Genomic DNA, 24,249 nt, shown 5'->3' with positions numbered 1-24,249 from the left:
GATAACCTCTGTCTGCCTACATCTATCTATCTATCTATCTACACACACACACACACACACGTGCATATGTAAGGTTTGTGATGTGTTAGGCTGCAAAGGTTTGTTTCAGAACATCCTTCAAGGAAGGGATAAGAATTTGTAGCCTCTCATATAGTTGGGGGAAGCTGAGAAAGAAAGGTTAAGTGGTTTGCTCAAAATCACAGAGGGAGTATGGATTAGATCTCAAGAATATCTGATTCCCTCTCAGCTGATGACACCTCTCAGAACCAGATAAGGAGAGATTAGAAGATAGCTCACTGTGATGGAACAAGATTATTGTGGAGTTCTGATGACCCAATGAAGACTACAAGATCAAAACTCAAATGAGTTGCTGTATTTCCCTATGCTGCTTCAAAGGGTTTTTGTTCTTATTTTAAAAGCAGATGTGACAACAGATAGAAGCCAAAGTTTCACCAGGCAGGCATGGCGCAAGATCTTGTGCTGCCGAAGTGGGGTGCCTTGCCTCGTGCCCTGGTGGAGGTCAGCCTCCTTTCGAAACCAACTTGTCAAGATTAAAAATGGTGCAGGTGACAGGGAAGAAAGGAGGTGAGCTGGTTTTATGGTAGCAAACATGAATTGTCCCCTCCTTTGAAAAGCAGAGTTCATCTGGCTTGCATTTGAATGGGAGACTACATGTGAGCACGGTAAGAAATTCCCCTTAGGGGATGGAGCCACTCTGGGAAGAGCAGAAGGTTTCAAGTTCCCTCCCCTGGCATCGCCAAGATAGGGATGAGAGAGTCTCCTGAGAGAGACTCCTTGGAGAAGCCACTACCAGTCTGTGTAGACAATATTAAGCTGGATCAGGCCTGCTCAACATAGCCCACGCCAGCTGTTTTTGGACTACAACTTCCATAATCCTCAGCCACAGTGGCCAATAGCCAAGGATTATGGGACTTGTAGGCCAACATCTGCAGGAGGGCCAAAGCTGAGCAGCCCTGAGCTAGGTGGACCAGTGGTCTGTCTCGGTATATGGCAGCTGCCTATGTTCCTAAAGATTGCTAGCAGCTTCATCTTCTCTCATCATGCTTCTTGCAAGTTTTGCAAGGAGTATGAGGAGAGGGCTTGTAAGGGTCAGTTCTCCTGTCATTGCCACCTTTGCACCTTCCGCCATTTTGCTTCCTGGACCCGGATCCTCCGTTCTATTCATTTGATCAACCCTCCCTGGCCTGACTGTTCCCTACCTCACCCCCATGCTTGCTTCATCTTTCCCCTTACCTGCGATGTCTGTTGTAGATTAAAAGCCATCTGGCCAGAGACCATGTCATTTTTGCTTAGCTTCTAGCGCATCACTGGCATTGAATACATATTTAGAAGTAGTAGTGACTATATTAATATCTCTGTGTTGTGTGCCCCATGGCACTTTTTCTTACACTGCACAGGGTGCCATCAAATTGGAAGGGGTGCCTTGTGAGCTATTCAGTACCCCGGCCATGTGACAAGATGCATACTGCTTAACAGGAAATTCTAGAAAATAAATATTCAAAAATTCAAAAAACATAGCTTGGCTATGTCCCTGCGGTACAGGTGCCATTGAAACAACTGCCCATGTTTCGCTTCATTGTTTATTTTATAAGGATATTTGAAATAATCTTATCTCTCCTTTTTTAGTAAATTATCCCGGCCATACTGATATGTTTTATCTACAACATTTATTGTCTGACCATAATGATGCCATTTCTTTAAAGGTGTCTAAATTTGGTTTTATAGCCTGCAAAATATGTCAGTGATGTCTACCTTGATATAACTACTTTTTGTTTGCTGTAAATTGTATGATGATTGCTATTTGGTCGATGACCATAATAATCTATCTATCTATCTATCTATCTATCTATCTATCTATCACTTCACCCTTTGAGGCCAGTCTGTTCCCAGCATGATGAAAACTCCCAAGATCCCCAGACTGAGGAATCGTATGCTCTAGTCTCAGTCAATGACTAGTATAGACACTTAATGCATTGATCATCACTATTTTTCAAGTGAGGGCCACTTTGCCCCCCCCCTCCGCCCAACAAATCCTTTTAGAGTGAGAGCCATTTCACACTGTGCTGACTCTCCCACAGTACAGTGCTTTTCTCAGGGCTGAGAGGGCCTTTTGAGAGAGGTGAAGCCCTCACTTAAGAACTCTAGGAGGAAAGCACTGGGAAAGGCTACACTTCCCGACGCTCTGTGCATGCCTTCCAAAATGGTGCAGGGGCTCAAGAGGGCTCCGTTTCCCTTAAAGGAAACGGTAGAGTGAGAATTAGCATCTCCTCATGGTGTCAGGGAGAGCATGCAGAGTATTCAGCTTTGGCCAAAGCTTCACACAGGCCAAATAAACATTTAATCCATGAGATGTGCTTATGTCGTAAATCTGTTAGCTCGGCTAATCCAACAGGATTTACAACCCCTTCAGCTCTCCCCCTGTGAGTTAAACAGAAAGTAGCAGCAAAGCTGCATGAAGGAAAACAAAAGACTCACAAAGAAAAATAGAAGTAAATGAATAAAGTCCCCTGAACTAAACTAGGTACCCCCCTCTATGATAACTGAGTAATAACTGAAAAGAAAACAACAGAGCAAGAAATTAATGAAACGAGAGACAACCGAGCAGGAAGAACAGAACAAGGGCAAACTGGAACTTGAAAGGTTGAGGAATTCTAAATAGGAACACGGTCTGCGGTAAGTGAAAGTTGCTGACAGCAATCTTAATATAGGGCTCAAGATAACCGGCAGCCAATCAGGCTTTCCTGATTCAGCACTTCTACTTCCTCTCCTGTGATATCCTGCGCCTGCATGTCTCCAACTGAGCCTTCCTCTTGAGACGTCTTCTCAAGACAGGCGAAATCCCCGCCTCCTCCTAATCAGCCTCCTCAGCCCTCATGTGTGGCAGCTGTTGCGATTCCTCAGCTCCAGAGTCTGTTCTCCCTGCCAAATCCTGTTGCTGTGCCTCTGAGCCTGCACTCCCAACCGAGTCCTCCCATTCCTCCTCTGACTCTTCTGAGTCAGAGGTCTGAGCCATGACAGCTTAGGGTTGATGTGGGCCACCACTGGCCCCTGGGCCTTACAATGAAGAATACTGACTTAATTGCTGTGTTAAGGAATACATCCCATGACAGCACCCTGACTTATGCTTTTGGTTGTACTATGGGACCCGAATACTTTTTATATTTTTATTCCATCCCAGAACTCATTCTGTACACATAACATCCCAGAACTAACACACAGACATCAGTGGAGGAAAGATTTCTTTACTTGAGAAAGGAAGGAGTTTACATGTTCTGTCACATAAATCTGTGGAAAGAAACAGGAACATATATACTGTTGCATCTTTGTATTTTGGCTTTTTGAGATTGGGCTATTACTATGTAAAATAAACCACATCAATCTTATATATGTTGCTGCATATGGTTCCATGCTACCCATTACACTTAGCAAGTCTGTTTGTCAGAAAATTCTAATTGCTTTATGCGTGAGAACATTAAGCTGCAGTAAATTCCTATACACAGCTGTTCCATTACTGCAGAACAAGTTTTATCTCCTAATAAATTGATGTTTCTTTTTAGTGTCAACTCAAACCAAAATTTACATCCCAGTAGGTGAACCTTAACATTGTATAATTAGTTTGCTGCCAGGACTGGTAATAAGAGGGTACTTCCTTTAAACATATTGATGAAGAAAAAGTTTTGGCTTCTCTTAATTGTTTCTTGAAAGCTTAATTGTGATTAAGAGCAGCTTTAAGGGGGGGGGACGAAAAGGAAAATATATATATATGACCTTTAAAGCACCTTTTACAAATATCACATCTCCCTTTGGTATGAGTCCCAACCATAAAGAAGAAATATTAAAAGCTTCCTTTAAAACCAAAGGAGGAGGATGCCATGGCAGTACGGGATGGAGTCACATTTAGGTTAATGGAACAGAAGCTTATATGGCTCTGGACTTTGATTAATATTTAATTAATCTTCAGCAGAAGGCTGTGATTTTGAATTAAACAGGCCACTAATAAAAGAGCCAATTCACCAAAGAGTTCACATAAATCTGATCTGCCATTATGGGGATGTAAATTAAAATGCGCTAAGTTTTGTTTTCTCCTTCTTTTATGCCACTGTACATCAGCTGCAAGTAATTGGCCAGCGACGACTGGGTTGGTGAAATGTGACCTGAATTGGACAGCAGTAATCGAGCCGTATAAAATTGCACTGTTTGGGTCTCTCCCCCATTAATATCACTGAGACTGGCGTCTTTTGCAGAGGCATAGTTCTAATCCCAATTCTTAACTCAGAGCACTGGCATAAGCATTGGTGGTTAAGAGAATGAGCCAGGAACCACGTCAAATCTTCCTCTTTCCATCAATTCATTAGGGAGCCTTTGAAAAGACGTACGCTTTTTACAACTGCCCACCCTTCCCGTATACAGAGTGGGAGTCATTATACTAATCTATCGAAGGATGATTGAGATAATGTATGTGAAGGGCATATAGTGCCATAGGAACACCATTGTCATTATTACATCTCTTGTGATATGCCCTGTGAGATGTGTAGTGGAAAATTGTTCCGCTCTCATACTTGTGGGTGTAAAGCCTATTAACTTTGACGCTTGCTGGGCTCTGAGAGAGAAGGCAATTTGGCCCCTCAGCTCCTCTCCCTCTTCTTGTCTGTGCCAAAATGATTCCAAAGCTTGCCTGCCTTTCAGAGGTTATTCTGTGTGCTTATGGAAGTGTTTGTCTAACTCAACGACACCTGTGGTATTAAGCATTCATTTAAAAATCTCTCTTCATAAAGCCAGGAGAAGCGAGGCAGGGTGAACGATATACAAATACCTGCAGGAATACAATGTGATGTTTGATCGTCTAATATAGATGTTTGTTTTACTGTGAGAATCCAATGTATAGAAATACCCTCTTGGTAAACGCAGAACATTTAAGTATCATTGTACTTTATTCATGGAGAGGGATCATGGGGATTGTTTCAAATAAACCTTACTACCCTTTCTAAAATACGATAACATAGGCAATTGCTGTTGAACATGATGACTCCAGCTTGATTGGAAGAGGGAGGAAATTCTTTAGGCTCTTATCAGATGTGAACACAAGGAGAGACTTATGCAGCCATGTTGAACCTTCAGGGATGTTATCGGGACTATTTATAGATAGAATGTAGAATATTGTGTGGAATAAATGTGCTTTCTTAGGTTACACTAAATATTGTGGCTTTTAGAGGGATCCTGTTAGTTTTGCTATGACGAAAGGAGGAGTTAGAAGAAGGAGCTTATTCAGAGACATGGTTTCTACTTTATAAAGGATCTGAAAATTTTATATTTTATGTCGATCTGTGGTTTTCAAGGGATGCATTTCAAAATTAAACAATGCCATTTATGTTATGATAAATTTTCATCACTTTAGCAATGTAAAAAGGGAGGGGACATTGCCTTCTTTTCTCCACTTGTGGGCTTCCCTGGTGTACCTGGTTGGCCAATGCGTGAAGCAAGAAGCTGGACTAGATCGACCTTTGGCCTGATCCAGCAGAGGTTTTCTTGTACCTGTTACATATTTTCAAAGTAAATTGAAATATTTTCCATTTTCATATTTTCAAAAATGTTTTTGTTTGTGCAAAATAAAATCATACTTCCCGACGACCTACAGATATCAGGTTTTGTATGCACAATCCTGTCACTGAAATTATCTGAATGCTCTACTTTTTACACCAGAATATGCTCAGTGAATTTTTTTAAAAAAATTGTAGTTTGGGGAAGAAATTCTCACATCAATGGAAGAATCAATATTAGAATATTAAATTTCTCCCTTCATATGGTGGCGCAGTGGTAAAACTGCCTTTACCCTGGTAAACTCCCTTTACCCTGGTGGCGCAGTGGTAAAACTGCCGCCCTGTAACCAGAAGGTTACAAGTTCGATCCTGACCAGGGGCTCAAGGTTGACTCAGCCTTCCATCCTTCCGAGGTCAGTAAAATGAGTACCCAGAATGTTGGGGGCAATATGCTAAATCATTGTAAACCGCTTAGAGAGCTCCGGCTGTAGAGCAGTATATAAATGTAAGTGCTATTGCTAAGTGCTATTGCTATATGTTAGTTTTTCTGAGTGTAATCCTAATGTAGTCTGGGAAGCATGCCAGTGTAACACTGCTGTTTAGCTCTCTAGCTTTTACCTCTTTTCTCATTGTGGTCCACTTTGCATTGCTAAATTCTTCCATGTGATTGTGGAGGCAAAGAGTATGTACTGTGAGCTACCTGCCTTCTCCTTAAGTGTGGTTAGTTGCTCTTTTTTCAGTGGTTGACATCACAGAAGTGGCTGCTGTCACATTGCATATGCAGGTGGCCCTTGTTACCCGTGGTCCTGGCACTCGCCATTTTCCATATCTGCGGTTAGATCATAGGGACCCAGTTTCTTTATTTGCGAGGCAAAAGTAAGGTTATTTTCGACTATCTGTGATTCTTGAGTGGACAGAAATTTCTGGTGTGTGATTTTCAGCACACTTCAGGAACCTAACCCCCCAATCCCTATAGGATTAAGGTATCTTTATTCACAGTTTTCGTTATTCGCAGAAATAGGCAGGAACGGAACCCCTGCAAATAACGAGGGCCACCTGTACAAACTGTTGACTCTAAGGCCTAGCCTATACATACAGCAGAATGAGGTGGTAAAAAGTTGAGGCGATATAATACTCATATATAATACAATGCCCAGATATGAAAGTTTGGGCAGTATAGAAGATAGATAGATAGATAGATAGATAGATAGATAGATAGATAGATAGATAGATAGATAGAATACAACCACATTAGACTGTATGTAGGAGATACCATTTTCTAGTGCTTTTCTATATGAAAACTCTCCAAGTAGAAAACTAACAGATTGGGAAGAAAGGTGATTTGCTAATTTTTGACTTAAAGAGGTTTTTTAAATGTAAGGACATATTTTAAAATGTGGTTTTCCCCAGCCTGCAGTCTGATGTGGTAAAGTCCCTTCTTCCACCTCTGGATTCTCATATTATCCCCACCTCACTCTACTGCATGTGTAGACCCAGCCTACTATGTGGTTGTGTTGCTATATACATGGTGCCAAGGATGAGGTGAGGAAATTTATATTTTGAAGTTACTGTTTCAAATCTCATTTGGTGAGAAATGCCACCAGATCCTGTGGAAATGGGAAAGCGTCTAATTATTCCATGTGTCAGTGCAGAGCAGTGCTCTTTAGATTATGAATGTGCACAATGGAGCACCAGATCTATTACTTTTATCTCTCTGTTATTCTCTTACTCTTTTTTTCTACTTGTTTGAACACATGTATTTGTGTGTATAAGCACAAGCAATTTGAGGAGCACGTGGTGGTGGAATGCCACTCACTTAGCATATAAACAGCAGTGCAAATCATGTGTGGCAAACTGAATTTTAAAAAATCCATTTTGAGTGTTACTGGAGGCCACTTGCAGAGGATGGGGCTGGAAAGGAAGTGAGTTTGTCCTGGAAAGTAGCATTTAGATTCACTGGTCTCCAAAGAGACACCACCCAAACTTGTGTTCCAGAGCCATTTGGAAAGCGCCCCATATGTTCCATTTCTGCTGTGAGTGTGTCTTCCAGGAACATGGGAAGCTGCTTTATACTGCATCAAACCATTGGTCCATCTAGCTCAGTGTTGTCTACACCAGAGTTGGGCAGACCTGGCCCTTCAGCTGTTTTTGAACTACAATGTGTGGCTGGGGAAGGTGAGAGTTGTAGTTCAACAACAACTGGCCCACCCCTGGTCTACACTGACTGCCAGCGGCTCTCCAAGGTTTTAGGCAGAGTCATTCCCAGCCCTGCCTGGGGTTGCTGCCAAGGGATTGAACCTTGGACCTTCTGCATGCAAAGCAGATGCTCTACCACTGAGCTACGGTCCCATCCCCTGAGATTGGGGCACAGCTTTGGCCCTCCTGCAGATGTTGGACTATGAACATAGGAAGCTGCCTTATACTGAGTCAGACCATTGGTCCATCTAGTTCAGTATTGTCTACACAGACTGGCAGCAGCCTCTCTAAGGCTGCAGATGGAAGTCTCTCTCAGCCCTACCTTGGAGATGCCAGGGAGGGAATTTGGGACCTTCTGCATGCAAGTGCTCTTCCCAGAGCAGTCCCATCCCCTAAGGGGAATATCTTACAATGCTCAGACATGTAGTCTCCAGTGGCGCTCTTACCCCTGGACTTTGGGGCCAAAGTCCAGGGCCTCTACACCCCCTGGGGGCCAAATCCTCTTTTTCTGTCCTGGCTGGTGTGGTTGCCACTGTACCGCATTGCACCAGGTGAACAAATGTGATTATGACCTGTGCCAGGTGCTTTAAAGACAGAGGGGTGTGTGGGGACACACAGATGTGTCACAGTGTATGTGTGTGTGGAGGGATGATGCTTAACTTGCAGTGGTGGAGGGGGGCATCCAGCAGGCATGGGGGCCCTCCAAAGGCCTTTAAGTCCAGGCTCCAAAATTACCTACGTGTACCTCTGGTAGTCTCCCATTCAAATACAAACCAGGGCAGACCTTGCTCCACAAAGGGAACAATTCATGCTTGCTGTCACAAGACCAGCTCCCCTCCCCAATTACAGTTCCTATAATTCTGGACTATTGGCCACTGTGGTTGGGGATGATGGGAGTTGTAGTCCAAAAGCAGCTAGAGGGCCAAATTTGTGCAGTCCTGCCCTAAGGTGATTGCAAGCTTCTCTGTGCATACAAATTCTGCCTGCAACATGCAGCTGGTAACTGGAAGTGAAATAACTTGGCCTTCTTAAGCTTCTGCATAACATCTGCTTCAACACTTGATCTATGCTTTCTAGCACTTAGCTACATTCCCCCACCAACCAGAACATAAGTGGTAGTTTTCATTTTAAGGGACCCCCGTGGGTTCAGAAATTAATATTTTTATTGGCTTTCTGGTTAGCATATAGTTGAGCATGAAGAACAGCACTTTAGATATTTTTTAAATGAGAGAAGATTTCCAATTCGTTGTAATGTTTTTCTTCTCAGTTTTTGGACAAAGTTTCTGAAATGAACTAAGAATTGGATTTATTTCGGCAATGTCTTGACAGGCTTCTTAGTATTTCTTTTACAGTTACCGTGGGACTCAAACTCTGTTGTGTTTTTGAGAAATCTAAAGACATGGAGCCACTAAGATCTGGTGTGCTGTAATTTTTCTGGCAATTTATTCTATTTCATCAATCTCTTTAATAAGCCTAAAGATACACATGACAATTTATGGGACAGTATAATATACGGGCAAGTTCAGAGGTGACATTTTGATGGCAAAATAAAATGTCATGCTAGCCTAATCAAAACAATATTGTGATGGCAAAATTAAATAGTATCAATGTGGGTATATTTTAACACAATGTCAAAACAATGTGCCATCTAAAATCCATAGAGATACTATTTTGATGTCAAAATGAAAAATTGTCAACACAAGGCAGTGGAGAGACAACTCTGGTGGTTGTCTGCTGAAAGGAAGACAAAGTGGTATCAATTTAAGTCTGTATCATTATAATGTTGCCATTCCCCACATCCCAAGACATTTGATATGTTAAGTGGTTTTTATTTTATTTTACCTTTTTTCATTTCTCTCTATTTGCAGCTTAAAACACAAATTATATCATTTAAAACAACGACATTTGCTTGAATAGTTATTGGGGTTGAGCTGTAAACCAACCTGAACCAAACAACTCCAGAGATGCTTTATTCAGAATTTCTGCTTGCACTAGTTGTATTTGTTCAACTTGAAGGATTGTCTGGCTGACCCAAACCAAGATTGTTCTGTCTCATCTCTTCTCAAGCATAGTCAGTCAGGTGCATCTGTGCATAAAGAGGAAAGCCTTCTCTGGTGGCTAGCCCCCAGCATTTGGTTTCATAGGTAAACTGTCTTTGACTTTGGAGGTTCCATTTAGTTATCCCAGCTAATAGTAGTTGGTAGACCCAAGCTGGTAGAGCTACTGTATTGGTCTTGCTGTTGTGTCCTCACAGTCCTAGGTAAGTTGGCCTTCTGATTACTGAGTATTTCAGGGTGGAGCTATAATTGGGCAGACGGGTTCAAAAAACCTGAGCTGCCCAGCTTCTGAGAGCCACCAGGCTCACCCCTTTCCTGGGCTCCAGGTTGGGCTCCTCCCCAGCCAGCTTCATTGTGGGCTGAGTATTTTCTTTGTCCTCTCCCTCAAGGGAGAGACTGAAGAAAATACCCAGCCAACAACAAAGCTGGCTGGGAAATTAGCTCTGGAGGGGCACGTGGACCCTTCCGGGTGCTGGCCACACCCCCTACATGTGACATTACATGTAGGGGCATGCCTGGCATGTGCAAGGGGACGCCAGGGAGGGGGCGAACGTGAGCATACTTTCCCCTAGCTATGCACCTGGAGTATTTTATTCTAGTTCTGAGAATAGAAGGTAATTTGAAGTGTCTGGGCATCTTGGTCCACGTGGGTCTTTATCGGGGTACGCAACCTTAGCTTGCCTGCTGTTGCTGAACTACAACTCCCATCATCTCCAGCCACAATTTTTGTGGCTGGGTGTGATGGGAGTAGTAGTTCAGCAACAGCTGGAGAGCCAAGGTTGCCTACCCCCGGCTGTATTATGTGCAGATGCTGCTCCTATTTTATGTACCCTAGCTGCAAGAGGAACTGCTGGTACAGTTCCAAAACTCAGAAATCCCACCCAGCTTCTGATATCCAGAGTACATTCAGTCACCAAGGCTTGTTCCCCATTCCTTAAATCAGGGGTTCCCACCTTGGATCCCCATATGATGTTGGACTACAACTTCCCTCATCCTCAGTCATAATGGCCTTTGGCTGGAGATGCTAGGAGTTGAAGTCCCAAATTTGGGAGACCCAACCCTAAGCGATCAGCACGATTATCAGCAATCTGACTTAAGCTGCATATGCGTGTCCCTCAAATGCTGGATAAGGGGTAGCTACATCTATGAGAGCCAGCGTGGTGTAGTGTTTAGAGTGCTGGACTAGGACCGGGGAGACCCGAGTTCAAATCCCCATTCAGCCATGAAACTAGCTAGGTGACTCTGAGCCAGTCACTTCTCTCTCAGCCTAACCTACTTCATAGGGTTGTTGTGAAAGAGAAATTTAAGTATGTAGTACACCGCTTTGGGCTCCTTGGAGGAAGAGCGGGATATAAACATAGTAATCATCATCATCATCATCATCATCATCATCATCTTGAACATCTTCAGTAGCCCACTTGTGCCTGCATGGATGGCTGCACCAGGGTCTGAGACTCTATGACTGTACTAAGCTTTTCCTGTCACTGGGTTGTTCCCACAATGATTTTTCCCCATCAAATACACTGTGGAATTGTTTGATATTGGAAATAGAAACTCTGGTTGTGGATTTTCCATTCATAAGTTGACAGGCATGTAGTAAGGGTTGCTGACCCTTCACGATTGGCCTAGAGTCTCCATTGATCAGTATCAATCTCCAAGTGACTGCTGAAAGCAATCCTGGAACTTTCCTGACTTGATGTTATGAAAGATTAGACCCACAACAACATGTTGCAGCACATCCTTGGTGTGCATGTGTTACCTGAGTCTGTGCCTCAGCATGGCAAAATAAATAAATAAATTGGCACCTTTCTCTCTCAGAGGCAGAAGGGTTTGTGACTGTCTTGAGAGAGTATTCTTCAAACTGAGAAATTTCCCAGTCTTCGTATTGAAACCTTTCGTCCCCACATCCTCGCCACTGAGTTCCAGTAGCAACGTCCACCTGGTTGTCTGTTAACCTGCCCTCTGAGTTTGAAAACATTCCGCTCCATTGAGTTACATAGGGACAAATTTGGAGGGGCAGGTGGGTTTGACCTCCTTAGGGGTTTCTCCCCCACCCCTTCAGATTGTTATGAAATGGATGTATCTACAGTTTGCCCTAAGGTACTGCCCTTTCGTCTGCAGGTGCTCCAGTTATGCATCCATAAGGACGATGACATCCCTAGCTCTTTTAGAAATAGATATAAGATATTGGGGAAAATATTGGGGGTAGGGGGGTGGAATCTCCAGGAACAGTTTCAGTCAGAGCTGGCAGTCCTAAATGCAGTTCTTCTCTTGTCTGCACGGTCTCATTAAACATTTGTACTGGCATCTCCAGTGGAGGAACTGATTGAAAGTAAGCTTTTCATAAATCATCCCAAAGCCTTTCCTGGTGGCAGCTGAAAATAAAACAGGCACTCTCTCTTCACTATTCTGCCCCAACACAGCTTGAAAATGCCCCCCCCCCTTTAAACTTCCTTTGGAGTTCAGAAGACACCATTTTGTCTCTGCCATCACTCAGGACCTGAACATTCTACCCATCATCAAGACCTTTGACTAAGCAAGATTTGTCAAAGCTCTTGATGTCTTATGAACAAGAATATTTAATGATGGGTAAAACATGCTGTAGGGAACCCTTGACTCTAACTGCCAAAGATTTTAACAATAGTTACTGCTCGTAAAATTTTGCATTTTAAAAAACCTGGCTCTGTTTATGGAAGTCACTGCACTGAATATGTCTATTATCCTCTGTTTGTGGTAGGACCCCAAAGCATCTGCTTCATTTTTTCTGTAGCAAATAGAAAAGAATCCCCCTGAAGAGTAAAACAAAATTTTTGTCTCCCTCATGTGAACTCTGACAGGCTAATAAGGAAGAATGATGATAGCAATAAAATGGGGTCTTGGGTGCATTCTTCAGATTTCACTGTTGTAAAATAATGGCCCAGTTACAAAATGACCACATAGGAACTCAAAGCAAAAGCTTGTCCTGAACGGTTGGAGAGTGTTCTGGTGTGACCTCTGTCTAAGCCGTAAAACATCCCAAAGATTCTGAGCTATCACATCAAAAGCGAGTGCTGTATTAACAGCTTTGGGGAGCACCCTTTTAACCCAGAGAATAGAGCTGTATGTTTTTAATTTGTGATGATTTACTACATTGAAATTGGTGTGAAATGTACAACAAATCAGTGTGTCAAAAAGTGGGAAGTGAATTTTATCAGCTGAAGGAAGTGCAGGCTCTAGGGGAAAAACAGAACTTCCGTGTAATATTGTTCCCATTATGAAAGGAGGGGCAAATCTCTTCTGAAAGTAAAGTCAAAGTGACAGGGAATTTCCTTAGCAGCTGATTTCATGTGCATGCACACAAACAATCTGACATGGATGCTGGACTTTAAATGCCAGGGTTTAAAGCTGCCTTTGGATGGAAATTTGGCCATTGTGTGCTTGTATGTGACCTAAGTAGAATGTGAAGAGATCTTCTTTGTCATATTAAGTTGATCCATGGATTTAGCTATGCAAAGAAAGCAGAAGTATTAAAGGATATGTGTTATATATTCATCTTGCAAATCGCAGACTAAGAAATGGGAATTTTTATATGCCCATCTTTAGTGAAAATAAGTAAAAATTGGAAAGTATGTGTAAAAGGGAGTTCAAATATGCAAGTGTACTGCTTAGAATACCTTGTTTAAGCAACTTACTTCACATGCATAATCAATATGGGGTAATGTATTCAGCTCCTGAAACTGGATGCGACATTGAAATCAGGTGCTTATTTAACATATGGGGGATTTACTGTAAATTTGAGGCTTGTGCGTTACATGTAAAAAAAACAAACCTCCAAGATACCAGCTGATCATATGAAATGAAGCTTGTGTAGAGAAGCTATTCTTACCTGTACATTACTAATGGATATTTTTTTTTCAAGGTAAAAAAAACACCTTACCATCTTTCAGCATTCCAGATTGTTTATTTCTGAGGAAAATATGAGCAATGCAATTCTAGCATAGTATGAGCAAATTGATTCTAAACTAAATGTACCTCACTGAAAGCACAGTGCATAACCTGATTGACTAAAACAGCATTCCAAAGTTATTTCTGCACTTTGGATTTTAACTCTGTGTATGAACTTTTGTGTGTCTCATATAAACAAGCTCTAAGCTCCCAATATTCACTAGATAACTGATATACTTGTCAAAAATATCAATGGTAAAACCATAAACATAAAATAAATTTGCAGTGCAAATGCACTATTTCATTATATTAAGAGCGTCTTAAGGTGCTGGGAGATTCTCATACCAGGCTCTTTGCAGGAAGTAAAGCATCAGGATCTGAAACTTTATTCCTGCACCACCAGCACTCTGACTTCTCTGCAAACCTAGTCAACTAAGTTTTATGTTGCAAGGGCACCATCATCTAATCCAGGGATGGGCAAACTTGCACCGCCAGCTGTGGTTGAACTACAGCTCCCATCATCCCCAGCCACAGCAAATTGTGACTGGAGATAATGGGCATTGTTGTTCAACAACAGCTGGAGGGCCAAGTTTGCCCACCCCTGAACTGGGCTGTAGTAACTGTCAGCTGACTCCACAGGCCAATAGTTGCTCACCTGCTCCTATAAAGCCCCATCATCAGAGCTTGCTCATCAGTCTTAGCAACTTATTGTTGCAAGAAGCTGTGCAGATTCTTCTTGCCCTGCCTTGGCCTAACCCACCCAGGCTGCCATATTAATGGGATCTTGAACTTCAGCCCAGCTTTTACTATGCCCTAACCCTGGCACCTCAAATTCTGGCTGCCTTCCCCAGAACATGACCGTAGGCAGACCATAGTCTAGTCCAGGGATTCTCAACCTTGGGTCCCCAGATGCTACTGGACTTCAATTCCCATAATCCCCAGCCCCAATGGCCTTTGGGTGGGGATTATGGGAGTTGAAGTACAACAACATTTGGGGACCCAAGGTTGAGAACCCATGGTCTAGTCTATTTTCAGAATCCAGCTCTGGATTATCTTCAGACACAAGCCCTGTTCAGACAATTTTTTAAAAAAGTGGGGAGACTCACATACAACATTCCAAGAGTGCTTACAGAAGTCCTGCCCAAGTGTTGATGCACCAAGAAGCATCACTTCCCCATGCACTCCCTGATTATGGCGATTGAAGAGGGAAATGTATGTGTGAGGGTGGTTGCTGCTATGATCAGATGGCTGGGGAGCCCCTGCCTTCCACTCATGGGAACAACCACCATCATGCTTACAGCATTTGCATTGTTAGACAAATGCTATAAGCAGGGACAGTACATCAGTGTGAGGATTCTCAGTATGTCAACACCGGGGCAGGGCTTGCTGGCACAGTCTTTCTAAATTGTCTGATCAAGGCCATACCAAACCATGAAACCCAGTCATGATAAACCTCTCGGTGTCTATAAAAGATAATTTCTTCTATAAGTGTCTATAAAAGATGTTTAGAGACAAACCTCTTGGTGTCTATAAAAGATGTTTCAGGCTACATTTTCTATAGCACCTCACAATGCGTCTGTGCCTTGTGTGTGTGGCAGCGCTGCAGCTTTCATTGATATGCATGTGTGCTCACGGAGAAGCCCATCTGTGTTGAGTAAGCACTGCTTTGGACTGGAGAGAAAACAGAGTTCTGTTAAACACAGCAAAAGCTTTTACAGTGGATTAACACTGCTCTGCATTCGCTTTACCTATTTTATCCTGCCCAAGCAATGTCTGGAGAGATCCAATTTAATATACACTCTCAACTTTGGCAAGCGTGCATTCTGCAGGCTTAATTCATTGCCAGAAGAACGGGGAGGCCTTTAATAGTCAATGATACAACCTTTTAAAAATTGACTGGAACAGTCTTTGTTTCTCTTCCATGCTACCTGTGGTTACAAGATTCGCCATTACTTCCCTCCCACCCCCTCCACCACCCAAGGAACATAAATTTGAATAATTCAAGTGTGCCTTCTGACCTCGAGGGGATTTAATTAACACAAGTTAGCAATGTTTACTCCTAGGCTGGGAGAAGAGAAGGGGCATAGTTCAGTGGTAGAGCGTCTCAGTGGTCCTAGGTTCAATGCCAGGCATCTCCAGTTAAGGATGGAGAGAGACTCCCATCAGAAATCCTGAGTAGCTGTTGCCAGTTAGTATAGACAGCATTAAACTACATAGACCAATGTTCTGACTTAGCAAAATGCAGCTTTCTATGATAACATAACGTTTGTAGTAATGGACTCAGAACAAAATGCTTCAGTATATCCTTGGTGTGCATGTGTTACCTGATCCTGTGCCTGAGCGTGACAAAAGTTTTAGGTACCTTTTTACCTCAGAAGCAGAAGGGCTTGTGACTGTCTTGAGGGAATATTCTTGAAGCTGAGAAATTTCCCACTCTTTTTGTTCAAGCCCTCTTCCCCGCTCCCTATGCCCACCTGGTTGAGTCTACCTGCTGAGTCTGGGAACATTTTGCTCCACTGAGTTAGATTGGGGCCACTTGGGGGTATTTTTCTTCGGTTTTTCTTCTTCAGAGTCAGTACCTCCCTCTTGGCCATAGATGCTTTAATTATGTATCCATAACAATTATAAAATTTCCAGCTCTTTTGGAAATAGATATGATGTGTAGGTTTCAGTGATCAAGAAGCCAGTTAGTACATTTACGGCTACTATCTATAGATCTCTATAAGTTAGAAAGTTGGATAGATTGTCATGTTCCTAGCTTGCCCCACACACCCACCCACACATGCACTCATGACTGCTGTAGACAAATTCCACGTAATGATAATGTTTGCTTGCTAAGCTTTCTGTTGCTGTATCTGTAACCTTATTGCTTGGCTTTATTGGTAGGCCTCTCCTTGCCATTCTCTCTCAGACCAATATATTTTTTTTCTCCCCAAAGCTTGAGTCATTCCTATTCAGTGGCTTGCTTGTATCCACTTTATCACGCTGACAATCTGTCCGTTCTGAAAGGATTACAACTCTGTACTTCAATGCATGACATCATAGTGAGATATTGCTTAACGATCGGAGACTCTTAACAGCCCTTTCTGTGGCTTCTTGTTACTGAAAATATGTGACAGCTCCGGCCTGTATGAGCTTTGCTTACATTGCACTTTTCCAGCCCAGGCTGGCGATTTCGTGGGTTGTAAGTAGCATTCATGAAACTGCTGAGGGCACACTTACAAGTTGTCCTGCCGCTTAAGCCGTGTAACTGTCCTTAACTATTCCTGGATAAAGCTTTTAGCCCTTAAAACCCGTGGCTGAAATCTCCAGACGAATGCTGTCCTAGATGCATCCACACACAAGAAGGCCATCTCGCTGAGTGGATGTTCAGAGCTGTTCAGTCTCCTGCACTCTTGTTCTGCTTGCTTGAGCATTGTATTTGTGCACCAAGGAAAGTGGAGAGTGTTGCACCATTCCCTGCAACACATATGGACTGAGGAAGAGGTTTCACAGCAGGTGACACACGATTGCACAAAAACACCCTGTTGCACCAGTCTGGAATGCAAGGTCCCGACATAGCAGAATTCGCGAACACAACATCCTTGTGCTAGCATACACACTTGCACTAATGCAGCACTAGTCTGGATGTCAGCCTGTGATTTTTATGGAAGAACATGGCAGGGTTTTTTCCTGTGGGAGGGAAACAGTTTTTCCCAGGTAGATAGAGAGCTATTGGTATAGTGGTTACAGCAGGGGTGGGCAAACTTGGCCCTCCAGCTGTTGTCAAACTGCAACTCTTTTTGGGAAGAGCGGAATATAAACCGAACAGACAAATTCACATCTTCCCCAGCCACAATAAATTGTGGCTGGGGATGATGGGAGTTGTAGTTCAACAACAGACAGCCATAATATATGGCTGGTAGGGCTATCTTTGGCTTGTGGGGTAACACATTAGGCAGCCCTGATCACGAGGATAACCACCCGTCTGATTGATATGGAAATAACACCCTTCCCATGTCTTTTTAAAAAAACAAGTCCATCCGAGATGGAAACAGTCACTGCCAGAACCCGCACATTTCCAACCTGCTCTGTTTTGTATACTTTGATGTAATTGTTTACAAGGCATTGTGAAAGGATTTCCCTTATAAAAAGTAGAAAAATATTTCATCTGCCATTAATTAAACATTTTCCATATGACTTTTGTTATGTTGATGCCTGGTGTTTGTTACCACAGAGGTTTAAGAAACCTGTTGCTTGCTTTTTCTGAATTACCTGCACATCAAAACACTGGATTTATAAGGTTAAAGTTAAGAGGATGCAGTGAGCACAAGATCTGAAATATTTATTTGTCAAGATTTCTGAAATTTGTAAGCTATGATGTATAGTAGCACTCAGAAAATAGGAGAACGTATGTCTGGGAAAGGGATGAATGCAAGAAATCACCTATTCCAGTATATTTCATGTTGATTTCAAATAAACCAAGCTTGAAAAGACTTTATGACCTGGGCTTATATAGTTGGCTTCTGAGGCAAGACCAGCTGGCTCTTAGCTCTAAGGCCATGAGCCAAAAGGACCAAAATTCAAGAATTTAACTCAGGAGAGATTGTTGGTTTAAACATTCATTTCAGAACGGGAATATCAGTAGGCACCCACTTCTATCTGAAGATTCTACAGCCAAGATTTGGAACTTAGGAACATAGGAAGCTGCCTCATACTGAGTCAGACCATTGGTCCATCTAGTTCAGTATTGTCTACACAGACTGGCAGCAGCTTCTCCAAGGTTGCAGGCAGGAGTCTCAGCCCTATCAGGAAATGTCAGGGAGGGAACTTGGAACCTTGTGCATGCAACTATGCAGGTGCTCTTCCCAGAGTGAAGCATGCAGGTCCTCTTCCCTAAGAGGAATATCTTACAGTGTTCACACATGTAGTCTCCCATTCATATGTAAACCAGGGTGGATCCTGCTTAGCAAAGGGGACAATTCATGCTTGCTACCATAAGACCAGCTCTCCTCCACACCACAACTTACGTGGTTGCTATTCTCATTAAGGAAATCTTTGATTCTCTTACCAGAGAGAATTCCCAACAAACTAACAATTGGTGAGGCATTAAAGTCTATGGGGAAAGGGGTAAGGGGAACCACGACCACAAAAAGTCCTAAAAATAAAGGAGAATTAAAAAAAAAAGCTTTAAAAATTACCTAAAAATCCTGTAATATCATCAAGAGTCATCAAGAAGAATGAGCAGACCGAAGCTCTGAAAATATTTTGGAACTCCCCTCTCCCAAATAACTCCAAGGCATTTTAAATTGTCAAGGGACAGCAGGATCAGCAAGGATCACCAAGAGGAATGAGCAGATCCAACCTCTGAACCCACTAATCCCCCACTCCCCGCAATAACTAAAAAACCGCACCAACTGCAGATAGTCGAATAGTTGGCCTGACACAATTTCCAATTTGCATATACTCAAAACCGTGGTTGGTAAAACCGTGGTTGGCAAGGGAAGACTGTAATATATGGTAGAAGAATAATAGTGGCCAATGAACGATAATGTAAACCAACATAGAGTGCTAATAACTTTACGTTGCGTTAATCTTCCTCAGGTAACTTCATCGTTTGTATAAACACACCAGAGAGAAACGTTCTGTAACAAGAGAAGAAGAAAATTATTCCCAAGTGCTTTGGCACTTATAAATGTGGTTCTTGTTACTCTTGTATTCATATACAAGAGGGAAAACAATATATGCATCCTATTTTGAATAAAACAGTTCATGTTCATGTATTGGGCAATTGCAGTACATCTGATGCAGTATGTATGTTAATCCTTCCTTGTCGTCTTGCTTACATTGGTCAAACTATATGAGCACTCAAAATGCTCCCCTGCCCCATTAGCCATTATTCTTTATGGTACCAGTTAACCATTTGTATTGGCTTCTATATATCAAGCAATAATTTTCTGTTCATTGTACTGAAATTATTTCCCTCCCCTTCACATTATTTTATCGCACTTACTGTAGAAGGTCCCAGGTTCAATCCTTGGCATGGAAGGTCCAGGTTTAGTCTTTGGCATTTCCAAGTATGGCTGGGAGAAACTCCTGCCTGAAACCTTCGAGAGCTGCTGCCAGTCAGTGTAGACAGTACTGAGCTAGATGGACCAAAGGTCTGACTCGGTATAAGGCAGCTTCCTATATTCCTGTGCTGTCTGCATTTCTTTGAAGTGCTGCCCTGGTTTATTAACCTAATTTTGGGATTTGGCAAAAGCAATTCTATATAACAACAAGACACAACTACAATATGGGTACTGTTACAGAGCAGCTAGGTTACCCAAAGAAGCTGCTGCAGATTCTATGCATGGTTACATCCAAGTAATGTACACTGGGCTCTCAGCTTGAGAGTAAGACCCACTGAACTCAGTGTAAGTTACTGAGTGCACATGGCATTGTAGCCTTCATCTCTTGTTCTTGCAAGCCTCTATCCCTGGTGAATGCTGTTGAACATGCCACATGGCAAAATATACCAGATGCCCATTAACCTTTTAATGCTATCAGGCTGATCAGTTCAAAGGACTTGTCAGAAACAGTCCTAAAGGGTGACAGGATCCTATTGACTGGGAGAAATAATCCAATAGTGGCGTCTCCAATTTACAGCGAGGAGTCCAGTGGGACTGAGGCTCTGACAGCAGCAGAGTGGCTGAAGGGAGTGAACAATTATCCGTCATGTTGATTCCATGTTGCAGGACCTCATAAAAAGATGTCTTTGGGTCACTGTCTTGAAATAAAATAAAAAATGGAGTCCTTACATTCTTTTTAAATCCTCTTAATAACAAAATGGTAAACATGCCAGTTTGGATGAGGGCCAGGGTTCAAGTTACAGCCTACGCAAAGCAGAGCAGCCCAGAGGATTTATGGGGGATGGGGCAGGTATGATTTGGGGATTCCTCTAAAAGGCCCCATGCTTGTGTGTACAAAGTTGGGAAGCCATATGTGGGAATTCTCACATGTAGCTCTTCCTTGTCCAGTTTATCATGGTCAGGTTGGGATCTACATTTTTATAGGCAAGAGATGAGGGCATGTCCTCTCTCATGCTGTTGCTCCCCTCTGTGGCTGGAAGTGGCCTATTGCCACCAGATTAGTAGCCATTGATAGACCAACCAAGATAGTGGCCATTGCACCCTCTTTTTAAAATGGAAACTTATAAAAAAAGGAAAACAGGAATTCATTGAATAATGTCACAGGGCTGGGGCAGAAATTAATGGTACACACAGGAGCTGAGGCAGGGGCCCCTTGCTTTGCCTAGGCCCCACTTTTTAGGCATCCTCGGGTAGTTTGTCCCCCCCGACCCCCCCAGCAGCCCTCTCACAAAATCATTCCAAGTGGTGGCGAATACATGGTGAGCAGCTCAGCATAAAAATCTGGCAAGTTTCACCACAGCCCCTAGGGTTACGGACTCTGACTGAAGTTATTCTCAGATATTCCACCACCACCACCGATTTTCTCCCCAATATTCTTCCAAATATCAAGCTATTAAGATTGCTTTCCATAGTTTCCTGGAGATCTATGCCAATTCCTGGAGACTCCAGGCCAGTTCCGGAGGGTTGGCAACCCTACTCTCCCAAGCCATTGTTGTTCATTGTTTCTGGTAGGGTGGGGAATCTTGCCCGATCAGCATTGTGAACTTACATTGGGCCGGTTCAGTTGGACACCAGCCAGCATACACAGAGATGCAGTGAGAGTGCACCCATCCTGACGTCACTGCAGGATGCCCCGATGCACTGTTGGGGTGTCTTTTAATTGTGTGAGAGGGATGTTCATCCAAATCACCCTTGTACATGCACTCAAAACCTCTGTTTAAATGTGTATAGGAGCAGATGAACACCCCCTCACACAGTTAAAGGGTGCCCTGACAGTCACCCTATTCATATGACCATATACAGTATGTACACCTGGGTACAGCCTCTGATCTGGGTATGCACCGTTGTGTGAATGGGCACGTGCATATATATGTATATATATCTAGGTATATATGGTTGTGTGAATGGGGTGGCTGTGTTTGGACAACCTGCTGCGATGTCAGGACAGGCATGCTCTGGACACATCCCAGTCCTCATCACACATGCTGGACGGTGTTCTTCTGAACCGGCACTTTGTGAGTCATTGTGGAGTGACTTGAAATGATGCCTATGTTATACCCCTAATGTAGACTATCCAGAGAGACCAAATAATTTACCAAAAGATCCATCTCAGCTTCTTTCCTGTTGTTAGTATGATAATATGTATAAACATTCTCTAAACTTTATTAAGAGTTTTTGAGTAGTATTTTCGTCAATTTTGTTATAAGGAACAAATTCATGTCAGTATGTTAGAAGGAACAAATGGTGACTGTATGCATACAACACTGTTGCTGCCCTATGACTTAAGTTATTACCTGAAGCAGTTTGTCATCTTATTAATCTAGAATGTTAAGATTCCTCCTGCTGGTTTGTATCTGAAAAATAGTTTACTTTCTAATAAGACAATGTATTAACCTCTCTCCACCCTCCACCTTTCTTCTAGCAACCGATCAACTCCCAGCAATCATGATCGGATACAGCGTCTAAGGCAGGAGTTTCAGCAGGCAAAGCAAGATGAGGATGTAGAAGACCGGCGACGTACCTACAGTTTCGAACAACCGTGGGTAAGTGTTTACAGTCTTTGCGTGCAGCACTGTATAAAGGCCTTCAGCATTTGCTGAGTGCCTCTGCTTCAGCTGTTATCCTTAATCCCTGGTGCAAGAACAATGCATCTTAGATTCTTGTTCCTGGGTGACCTTTAAACTCCTGACCCTTTCCATCTCCATCTGTGGTCCAACGTTCCTAATTTCATTTTATATCGTGCTCTGCCATCTGTCCATTGTGTAAAGGGTATTGTTTGCCCTCTGACAAGGCGTAGCTGGGTCACATCGATGCAGACTAACTTATCTGTCCTTCAGATTATGCCTGTAGGGGGTTTATGTAGGCATTATTTACAAGAACATGATTCTTGGCTTGTGCATACTGCAAAGTTTCAAATTCAAGTGTTTACACATTTATGCTGGACTTCACTTGAAGAATGCATTATTTTTTTCCTAACAAATGCACTTAGCATTTACTCAGTAGGATTTACACAAACAGGTTTTCTGTGTCAGACATCAGCAACTAGATTTTGCCAAAGCAAGGAGAAGGGTGCAGAAGAGCACTGTTCTCTCCCTACTCTTTTTACACAGAAGTAGCATATTTTAGAAGGATTGCTTATTTATTTAATGTCTACCACCATCCTGTCTTCTGATCAAAAGGGTCCCCAAGGCAGCTTACATTACAAAATGCAACTGTTTCAAATAATTAAAAAAAATCTAGTTAATTAAAACTACCAATCAAAACAAATAAGCCATTAGACAGTGTACATATGTGTTATAGGAAAAATGGCTGGCATGCAGGAAAACACTAGAGCAGTTCATACAATCATAATTAGGGTAAGATCAAGTGGGGATCTTCATTGTCTGCTAAGCAGGAGTACCCAACTGCTGAATGAGATAGGAGGGAAAGTTTTCTGACCCACTTGCTGATTAACAGATGATCAAGCTCCCTGCTAGGGCTGGCTCAAGAGTCGGTGGCGCCCCAAGCGCCATGCCCTGTTCGCTTGTGTGGATGCACTGCACCCCATTTGTCCACACAAGCACCACACGCCCCATTCATCAGCGCAGACGGGCACATCCCATCAGGCAGGGGGCAGGCCCCATTGCTCTCCCACTCACTCCTGCTCACTCTGGCAAGTTGCCACGCTTGTTGCTGACCTGCCATGGTGCATTATATAAGCCCCAAGTGTGTAGTGGAGACCTAGCAGCATGTTGTTGAGTGTAGGGTCTTTATTAATACCCCTTGCTAGTGTATAAATATATAGAAATGACTTTTATTCTCCAGTCTTAAGGTTCAGAGCTATGCCACATATATTCATGCAACATGACGTATATATTTATTATATTTGTTAACCTGGAAAATATACCACATTTTCATATCCTTAAAAGCACTGATTTGAAATTGCAACATAAAAACCAAGGACAACAAATCTACTCTTAAATCAGCTGCTTCTGTGAAGAATGCTCAGTGTAAAATATATGAGCTCCCTTTTATTGCTCTGTTATAAAATACCTTTGGGTCTCTCTGGACCTGAGCAAATAAGTTGTTCTATCTATCTATCTATCTATCTATCTATCTATCTATCTATCTATCTATCTATCTCACTAGTCATTTTTCATAAGATGCAGTACAGATAATTCAGAAAGCCCATTTTTATTTACACGTGCAAGGTTCCTGGAAAGGTAAGCACTTTGCTATGCAAAAGTTTTGTCTGCGGAATCTCAGGATGAGACAGGTTTGGGATCTTGGGGAAATTGTCTGAGAGAAGAAGGCTCTCAGGAGCACTTGAGGACTTAACTACCAAAGGTTATGGGCCAAATGTTGTCTTTAGACAGGCTTCCTTGGGCTTGTATTATAGTTTCCAGCATTGAGTAAGTGGGGAAT

At 42.6% G+C, this 24,249-nt stretch overlaps 1 protein-coding gene across 9 annotated transcripts in view; it reads left to right on the top strand.

Annotated features, from left to right (window-relative positions):
- PARD3 (par-3 family cell polarity regulator) overlaps positions 1-24,249 on the top strand; it is a 766,284-nt gene that overhangs the window by 723,014 nt on the left and 19,021 nt on the right. For all 9 annotated transcript variants that reach the window (XM_053261606.1, XM_053261605.1, XM_053261600.1 and 6 more), the window contains one exon: positions 22,268-22,388. In XM_053261606.1, coding sequence (XP_053117581.1) covers positions 22,268-22,388 — 121 coding nt within the window. The remainder of the gene's footprint in view (positions 1-22,267; positions 22,389-24,249) is intronic.

This window comes from Hemicordylus capensis, chromosome 6 (assembly GCF_027244095.1).
Source record: "Hemicordylus capensis ecotype Gifberg chromosome 6, rHemCap1.1.pri, whole genome shotgun sequence".
Lineage (NCBI taxonomy): Eukaryota > Metazoa > Chordata > Lepidosauria > Squamata > Cordylidae > Hemicordylus > Hemicordylus capensis.
The sequence above is the reverse complement of the archived record's forward strand: the minus strand, read 5'-3'. Positions and strand labels throughout refer to the sequence as shown.